This window comes from Peromyscus leucopus, chromosome 1 (assembly GCF_004664715.2).
Source record: "Peromyscus leucopus breed LL Stock chromosome 1, UCI_PerLeu_2.1, whole genome shotgun sequence".
Lineage (NCBI taxonomy): Eukaryota > Metazoa > Chordata > Mammalia > Rodentia > Cricetidae > Peromyscus > Peromyscus leucopus.
Window position 1 is genome coordinate 101,409,273 of NC_051063.1, and position 9,761 is coordinate 101,419,033.

At 34.7% G+C, this 9,761-nt stretch overlaps 1 protein-coding gene and 1 pseudogene across 1 annotated transcript; one reads left to right on the top strand and one right to left on the bottom strand.

The window, feature by feature from the left end:
- The first annotated feature begins 1,102 nt into the window (after nt 1–1,102).
- On the top strand, nt 1,103–2,057 carry LOC114706626 (olfactory receptor 52E2). Its single transcript, XM_028889102.1, has one exon. The coding sequence runs from the start codon at nt 1,103–1,105 to the stop codon at nt 2,054–2,056; it is 954 nt and encodes a 317-aa protein (XP_028744935.1). The 3' UTR covers nt 2,057.
- A 5,239-nt stretch (nt 2,058–7,296) lies between these two features.
- Nucleotides 7,297–9,214, bottom strand: LOC114706651 (annotated as a pseudogene).
- Between the last annotated feature and the right edge of the window lie 547 nt (nt 9,215–9,761).

A 9,761-nucleotide genomic window follows, 5' to 3' on the forward strand; every position in this document is an offset into this window, starting at 1 on the left:
TCAAAATATTTTATATAAAAATTAAAAAAGAATTATATCAAGAAATGTATTATATGTAGCTGTGCAGGTAACATTTGATGTATTATATGTAGCTGTGCAGGTAACAATTTGATGTATTATATGTAGCTGTGCAGGTAACAATTGATGTATTATATGTAGCTGTGCAGGTAACATTTATTAGCTAAGTATAGTACTTCCTTGTAGTCTCGTTTTTAAAGAAATTAAAATACATTTGCTATACTAATTAATAGGATTCATTGAGATACTTCTCTGCATACAAATCGTGCACTGATCAAGCCCTTAGATTGCAAAATCTATGACTGCTTCACTTATGAACTAAAGATGCTAATATATAACATTTAGCATGATATTAAGATATTCAGAGGGATAGTGCGTTTTTATAATGTTTGTGGAGGATTTTGTGTTGACTCTGCATTCTTGAGGATAATAATTAATTTGTATAACTCAGGTAAGCATTCAAATTTATAATATACCAATAAATTAAACTTTTACTATGTCATTTATACTTATGATTTAATAGTGTCTGGAGATTGGTTCATAACGTCATCTGGAAGTGAATTTTAGTAATCATCCAGGTGTTTCTTAACCAGTCAAGCTGACAATCTTGACTAGCCATCACAACACTGTCATTTTTAGTATTATATTCAGGGACTAGTGGAAGCCTAAGTCGGTTAACATTCAAGGATGCTCTCTTATTAAAAATGGTTGAAATAACAAAACACTCACAAAAGGCAGTATTAGTGTAAAATAATTCTTAAAGATTGGTTAGATTGGTTATAAGGCTAGTGATTTCAAAGAGAAGGATGACTATACAATAGATGATAACATGATCAATATTTTACTTTTATTTACTGTGTAGTGTGTAGCTTCCTCCAAGACTTGTGCTTGATTTGTTAATATTCTAAAAGACTTGGTACATGATGCATTTCAAATTGATATGATGGCTTCCAGATGAATATGAACAGGATATATAGCATCACTTAAAATAGCTCTAGGTCTCCAGTTTCAAAAATCTATCCTGAGAGCTGCAGATTGGATAAACACACCGTTCTGAAGACTGATTCATGCATTCTCCTATAGGATGCTCCTTCCCAATGACACCCAGTTTCACCCTTCCTCCTTCTTGTTGCTGGGTATCCCAGGACTAGAGACTCTTCACATTTGGATTGGCTTTCCCTTCTGTGTTGTGTACATGATTGCTCTCTTAGGAAACTTCACCATCTTGTTTGTTATCAAAACTGAGAGCAGCCTCCACCAGCCCATGTTCTACTTTCTGGCAATGTTGGCTACCATTGACTTGGGCCTCTCGACAGCAACCATTCCTAAGATGCTTGGGATCTTCTGGATTAATCTCAGAGAGATCACCTTTGAGGATTGCCTTATACAGATGTTTTTCATCCACAAATTCACACTTATGGAGTCAGCAGTCCTCTTGGCAATGGCTTATGACCGCTATGTGGCCATCTGCAACCCACTTCGTTATAGTATCATTCTCACCAACAAGGTTGTCTCTATGATTGGTCTTGCTGTGCTAGTGAGGGCAATTATCTTTGTTATTCCATTTATATTTCTGATTTTGAGACTGCCCTTCTGTGGGCATCACATAATTCCTCACACCTACTGTGAACACATGGGTCTTGCTCGTCTGTCTTGTGCCAGTGTCAAGGCCAATATCATTTATGGCTTATGTGCCATATGTAATTTACTGTTTGACATAGTAGCTATTGCCCTTTCTTACATACAAATACTACGTGTTGTGTTTCATCTCCCTTCTCAGGAAGCCCGAATCAAGTCCCTCAGCACTTGTGGTTCTCATGTCTGTGTCATTCTTGCCTTCTATACACCAGCTCTCTTTTCTTTCATGACACACCGCTTTGGTAGAAATGTGCCTCGCTATATACATATACTTCTGGCCAACCTTTATGTTGTAGTGCCGCCAATGCTCAATCCTGTCATATATGGGGTGAGAACCAAGCAAATCTATGACCGTGTGAAGAAAATGTTATTGCAAATACAAGGAAAGGAAAAAGAATAGCATATAATTGCATGAGGCTCTAAAGGCTCCTCTCACAGTTCACTCAGAAATATGCCTTGCAGTAAAAGTCATGTCACAATATGAAGCTGCACAAACATTCTGCTCTAAGTATTTAAATATGTGGCTTTTAATGCTACTTCACAACAGATACAACTGGTTTCTTCCTCTGCTGACTCAATTTCCTAATAATTTTATTTTAATAATGTATGCTTTTTTCTTCTTTCATCAGAGACCTGGTGGATGTTTTGCATAATATTTCAATGCACCTGTTATTGTTACAAAAATTGATGTTTCCTGTAGTTTCTATTCTCAATGTTACTGTGCTAATTTTCTGAGTGCTGGTTTCAAAACTGTGGGATTTTGAAGATGAAATGATGACTATAAAACTTTCTCTCACTTTTTGAAATTTACAAAGCTTTAAACTAGCCAACACACTCAGCTTATAAAGTGCCATCCTTTCCTTTACACACTTGTATATCATGATACTTTACGTCACTATACTCTACCAAAGGCCATAAATTTCTATTGCCACAGTTTATCAGTCTTATTATACTATTACTTTTATTATCCCTTCCATTCAGCTCACTATCATTGTGTGTGTGTGTGTGTGTGTGTGTATACACATATACTTAATTCAACTCAAACAGTTGGTCCTTCAGAATAATTTCTGCTTTGCATTTATATTTTTAGTATGATTGCATATATGGCTACCATAACTATAGCCATTGTCCTGGTGGTATTTATGCAACTAGAAACTATAACGTAAATTAGCAGCCTTATCTATTTCTTTTAATAGTCTTTGAAAAATTAGTGTACCTACTTATTAGCTGATTTATGTATCATCCTTTTATAGCTATTTTTCATACATGTTCAACTTTATGTTCATTAGCTTACTGTCATATATGCTCAACATTCACCTAAATGTTTCCAAATATGTACTATTTTAATGTCCCTTCTTCCCTGTACCCCAAGATTCTGTTTTCTTTTATACAATTTCATATATGGTGATTTTTCTGTATTTCCCTAAATAATTTAATTTCATGTTCATTTAGTATTATTTTGATGATAGAAAATTCCAAATATAGATTATCTTTGTTTCTAGATGAAACCAAATTTGTGATTCTTGTATCTTTTTGTTTGACTTATTTTGCTTAATATTATGTCTTCCAGTTTCACTTATTTTACTACAGCAATGGGATTTAGTTCCTATTATTATTAAAATATAGTTGACAAAATGTGTGTTTTACAATGTAATGTTGATAAAAGAATAAATTGTGAAAAAGTTAACTGAAGCTAATAAACTTATAATTTACTTTTTAAATTATTTTCTTTGTGAAAACATGTAAACATAAACTTGGTAATTTCTTAGTTTATAATACATTTTTTAATCATATTCACTACATTGTACAGGAGACACCCAGAATTTAGTCATTAAATCTAAATAAAGCATTTTAATTTGCAGTCATTGGGGTGTAGTTCAGTTGGTATAATGCTTGTTTAGGACATACATAGTTCTGGATTTAGTCCCAACAACTACATAAAGCTGACCATGGTGGCATATGCTTATAATTCCACAATTAAGGAGTTGGAGCCAGGAGAATTTGATAGCCTGGGATAATCCTTGCCTATATAGCAAGTTCAGTGCCAGTGAGAGCTACATAACACATTATCTCAATAAATAAATAAATATCTTGACAAACATTGTTTCTTCTCTCTATTCCCAACACAATGAGTCTGGCAACCACTGTTCTGTTCTTTACATCTGTGAACTCAACATTGTTTATATTCTAAACATAATTTAGAAGATGCGATCTTCATCTAAGAGTGACTAATTTCACTTATCATAGTGCCATCATGTTTATTCACATGCTTTCAAATGAGAGGGTTTTCTTTTTTCAATTCAGGATGGTGTGAGTACCAAATTTATAATACGCTCATTTGTTGCTGAAAACTGAGATTAATCTCATGTCCTTCCTATTGTGAACAACATTGCAATAAATATAAATATCAATGAAATGATTATATCAAGAGTTGTATATACATATAACAAGAAATAAGGTTGCTGACATTTTAAAGGATTTCTCATGGCTTTTTTCATAAGGAGCACATGTATTTGCAATCATATGGGCTATCTTTTCAATGTCTGAATGGTATAATTTTAAACATAAAATTTTTACCTATAGAATGTAAAGTTTATTGGTTATTTTATTTTATTACTTGTGTCTTTGATGTCATACCTGCTAAAACAGAAAAAAAATTGTCCCAATCCAATATTCTAGGAGTTTACTTTTATGTTTTTTTCCCAGATGTTTTGGTCTCTAGTATTTTGGTTGAATTGTGAACTTCTCTTGAGAGAGCAATATACAATTAGGAAGTTTTCTTCTAATGTTGGCCAATCACAGGGAGTGCAGTTCCTGGTCAATTAAGTCATCAAGGGTGACAAAGCAGTGGGGTAAAATAGATTTTAAAAACTCTTTTACCACCATGACATTCAGTACATTGGGGTACTAAGTGTATTTCCAGTGTTCATATTGTCAAGGTGTGATATTTTAATTAAATACGACCCTATCATAAATAGGAAAAATCTCTGCATATGTAATTATTAAAGGAACAGGTCAAGCACTCAAGTCTGGGAATACTAGGGGCAGTCAAATGACAAACACAGAAAGAGATGTAAATGTCTGTTTGACATTTCAATCTCAAATGCTTGAGATTTCTAAGGCAGGGAGGGGAAGAACACATTGCCATGGCACTGTACACTTCCGGCTAACAGTTATTTTCCTACTGAGATGAATCAGGTATTGTCAAGTCTGTATTCCTTCCAGCAGGTGCCTGAGAAGCCTCTTCTGGGTAATTTACTACTAGCAAATATCTATCTCAAAATATTTGCTCTAAAGACTCCAATCCTCAAAAAGCAGTTAGTCAGTATTCAGTAACTTTAAAGACAAAATTCTGTATGTAAATGTCTGGAAGAGACAGACAGACACATCACAGAGAGACAAAAAATTACATCTAAAGGAAAAAGAGCTAGGTCTTATGAAAAGAACTGAACTTGGGTTTCAAAAATGTATTCTGTGTTCTTAATTCATCTCTTTCTTTCTTATTTATTTAATTTATTTTTCACAATTCCGCATACATATGCCTTGCATACTGTCCATTCTCACCTCTAACATCCTATCACTCCATCCATATTTCTTCTCCCCACAAACCTCTCTCTCAGGTTCAGTTCTATTTGGCAACCTTTATTCTTAAATATTGAACAAAAAGAAATTATTTATAAAGCTCTTAGGATTAGTAGATAATATTTTTGAGCTTAAAACCTACTGAATAGAACACATTGCTTTAAAAAGTTAAATCTTAACTCAATTGTGGTGATATTTTATTTGTGCTTGCCTGGATTCAGAGGAATAGGAAAAGCCATTGTGGGTAAACAAAGAAGTCAGGCAACTATAGCACACGCCTTTAATCCTATCACTTGACCCGCAGGGATCTATCTGGATCTCTGTGAGTTCAAGGCCACACTGGGAACAGAGCCAGGTGTGGTGGCACGCGCCTTAAATTCCAACACTAGTTAACCATGGAGGTCTGTACAGACAGACAGGAAGTGACAGAGCTGGGAAGGAAGAAGTAATGTAGCTGGACAGATAGAGAAAATCAGATGGCAGAACAGCAAGGCATATAGGCATCGGTAGATAGGAAGTCGCTCACATTTGGAAGCTACCGAGTTGATGAGGTAAGGTTAGCTGTGACTTTCCCTATTTCCCTGTTCTCTCTCAGGCTTTCACCCCTATATCTGGCTCTGTGATTTTTATTTAATAAGACCATTTAGAAATTCATCTACACTCAATATAATGAACATTCAGAATATTAAAATTATGCTATCTACATAATAGAGAATTTTTGTCTTAAAAAATTTAAATAAATCATGAGTTTTAATTATAGTAGCATTAGTTTGTGGGATTAAAAATAGAACAAAATCTAGCAATACTATAAGCACATTATTCAAAATATGTTCCTACAAATTCTCGTTCTATTAATTACATATTTTGAAAAAATAAAGATCTATTTAGACATAAAAATAGACTTGAAATTATACCACAAACATGGGAGTTTGATTGGCAGCAGTTGGGGGCAAGGTAACAGAGGAGGAGCTTATATATGTATAAAATGTATTTTGAGCATATTCAGATTTTTCTAAACATGAACTATTATGATATATGCCATCAAATAAACATTGTCAGTTAGTACATTTTTTTAAATAAACTTTGCAATCAAGATCCCATACAAGAACCAATGAAAAGGTAGATACAAGGGAAAAACAGAAGAGATAAAATATAAATAATATCTCTGTTTACATTTATTTAATGGGGTAGGCATTCACATGCTTCTGTGTACACCTGACTAACATGTGGAAGTCAGAACACAGGTTACTGGTGTGGACTCTCTCCTTCCACCACCAGAGTCCCAAACTCTGAACTCAGTTTATCAGATTTGGTAGCATACACATTAACTATTTATCTCAGCAGCCAAAAATAATGCTGTTTTGAAATAAGGTAATTATTATAAATTTGGCAAGAACTGTTTTGAATCTAGGAGTTTAGCTTTCCAGAATACCAACCTCATAGAAGTTGATATTGGGATGAAGTCTTTTTCATGATTTTTCCTCTATAGTTAGAATGACTCAAAATGTACAAAAGGAGACAAAATGAATGCAAATAACATGACAAATCAGTTATGCATAAAATGAACCTAAGGAATTAGGGAAGAAAGTAAGAGAAGGTGGAAAAGGAAAAAATGGAAGAAGGAAGGAAGAGGGAGAGGAGAGAGGGAGCGAGGGGCAGAAGGAGGGAGGGAGGGAGAGAAGAAGAAATTCAAATTTCCAGGGCAATTTATTCCAGTCAACTTAGCAGAAGATATTAATATAATATTGTTCTCTTGCCAGAAAGTAAGCTATAAATTTTCTTGTTTGAATACATACAAGCAGAGACTACATCACTTCCAAAATACTCCTTCCAAGATAGCCTACCTGTTTTTGAACTTGAGACATTTTGAATTTTTAGCTATTCTCTGATTCTATTAGTCCACAGTCAGAAACAAACCAGCTTGCACTGAAAACAGAAGTATATGACAGTTAACAGAACATATTCAATAAGTCAAGGAAATATTGGTCTTCTTAGGAAAAACAAAATCCAGAGAATGAAACCAGAAGTATCTTATATATTGGTAAACAAATAGAGCAGTCATTGTTCTCTCATCTGCTTTGTCCTCACATCATAAAGGATGTTATCAAAGGAGGGGGGAATAACACACTAGAGATTTGAAATAAGAATGTGAATGTAGTGTGTTATGTTGTGTTGAAACCAATGAATGAGAAAAGAGAAGACTGTTGAGATGTAGAAAACACAGAGAACAGCAACACAGGAACCACATGTCTGAGAGCTTTTAACCATGTGTCCTGAGATGTGAGGCAGAACACAGCTAGGAGAATGTACCCATATGAGATACCAATAAGGACCAGGTTAAAAAGAAAAAAAGAGATCACAAAAAGGCCATACACAGCATTGATATTAATGTTTCCATGTGACAATTTAGCAATGCCCATGTGTTCACAGTAGGAATTTATATGACCTTACAAAAGGGTAGGTAGTAAATGAAATAGATCATTGGTCATATAAACAGGGACGGGAAGGTTATAACACATATACTGATGCCTACCAACACCCAAGATGTCAATATTGTTATGTGTAGAGGAGTGGAGCACAAATGGCTGCATAACTGTCAAATGTCATGGCCATCATCAACAGTTCAGCCTCCATGCCAGTCAAGGAATAAGTCAAAACACCTAAACCACACAGTCACCAACATTAATTTCATGGACATGAAACCACTTGATACTCAGCATGTAGGGAACACAGGTTGTAGGAAGGGCCAAGGCAGCTGATGAAAGAATAGCCAGAAAGAACATGGGCTCCTAGAAAGTTACGTCTTGATGACTAGCAGAATTGTGGTATTGCCAATTAAAGACACAAGGTAAAAGTGCAGACAGGCAGAGAGATCCAGGAACAGACCTCTTCTGGACCAAACATTCTAACAAGGAAAAATGTGGCTGGGTGAATAGCACTCCTATTGTGATATCATGCCATCCTGCACTCTCTGGAAGAAATGAACTTCATCCTCCTGTTAGGGAAAAATGGGAGAATAGAACAACACTGTCTTGTCTAAGTGTTTATGACTACAATGTATGGAAAATGTTAATATTTCCTATTTTGTTGTGATTATATATTTTCATATATTTCTAAATTGAATACCTTTTAAATATAAGTATCTTTTGAATAATTTCTTTTCGCAATCCTTTTTTTTTTTTTTTTTTTTTTTGGTAATTTGAATCTTGGGGATTTCAGTATTAAGACCTTTAGGTGTTTAGGGTTATGTATACAAGCTTTGCTTCACAACCTCCAAAATGAATGATAGGCAAGTAACTCATATAGTGTGAGTATGCTGGAAAAGTAAATAATTTACATCCTAAGTGGGATGAACAGCATACTGGTTACTGTGTGCAATTTAAAATATAGGCATTACCTATTTCCAGAATTTTCTATATACTATTTTCTGTGACAGATGATTACAAAGAATTGAAACTATTTAAAGGGAAACTGAAGCTACTGGGGGTCTAGTATATAGCATTAGATTTGGTTAGATATTTGAAAACCTATTATTGTATTAATATATATAATGTACTAATGCATTCAAGTTTATCAATTATCCAGAGAGAAAATACTATATGATTCATAAAATCATTTGTGAAATCTAACACATATTCATAATAAAAATAATCATCAAGGATGCTAAAGAGATGACTCTGTGATTAAGAGTGTTTGTTGAACAATCATGAAGACAAGAGTGTTGATTGTAGAACTCAGGTAACAAGCAGAATTTCTCATAAACATCTAGGATTTCAGATCTGAGAGAGATATCCAATGCCCTCTTCTGGTTTCCATTCACTGTGCATACATTGTACATCCACACCCACACACAAACACACAGAAACAAATAAAAGTAAAAATAAATAAGTAAATAAATAATAAAATCTTAAAGGAAAAAAAAAACATCAAGCAAACTAAGAATATGGAGGCATACCCTCCGCAATGCAAAGGACATTTGCAAAAACCTATAGCTGAGACCACATACAGTGACAATATTTTCACCCTAGACCATGAAAAGAAAAAAAAAAAAAACCCAAAGGATTTGAATTCACGTTTTTCCTAGTCAACATCTTGTTGGAGCACTATCTAGTAAAAATCATCCTGAATGAGGTAACCCAGACTCAGGAAACAGGATCCTAAGAAAGCCACAGGGATCGCCCAATGACAGAGAAATGGATGAGGTCTATATGAACCTGGATGTGAGTGGGAGTAATGAAGGGCAAGTTTTGAGGGAAAGAGAACTTAGGGGAGCGGGAGATCCCAGCTGGATCAAGAACACAGAGAGAGAACAAGGAATAAGAGACCATGATAAATGAAGACCACATGAGAATAGGAAGAAGCAAAGTGCTAGAGAGGTCCACAGAAATTCACAAAGATACCTCTACAATAGACTACTGGCAATGGGTGAGAGAAAGCCCGAACTGACCTACTTGTTGATAGGATGGCCAAACACCCTAATTGTTGTGCTAGAAACCCCATCCAATGACTGAGAGAACTAGATG

Excerpts from the sequence above, each read along its gene's own strand:
- LOC114706626 (XM_028889102.1), top strand. The coding sequence starts at position 1,103 with ATGCTCCTTCCCAATGACACCCAGTTTCACCCTTCCTCCTTCTTGTTG.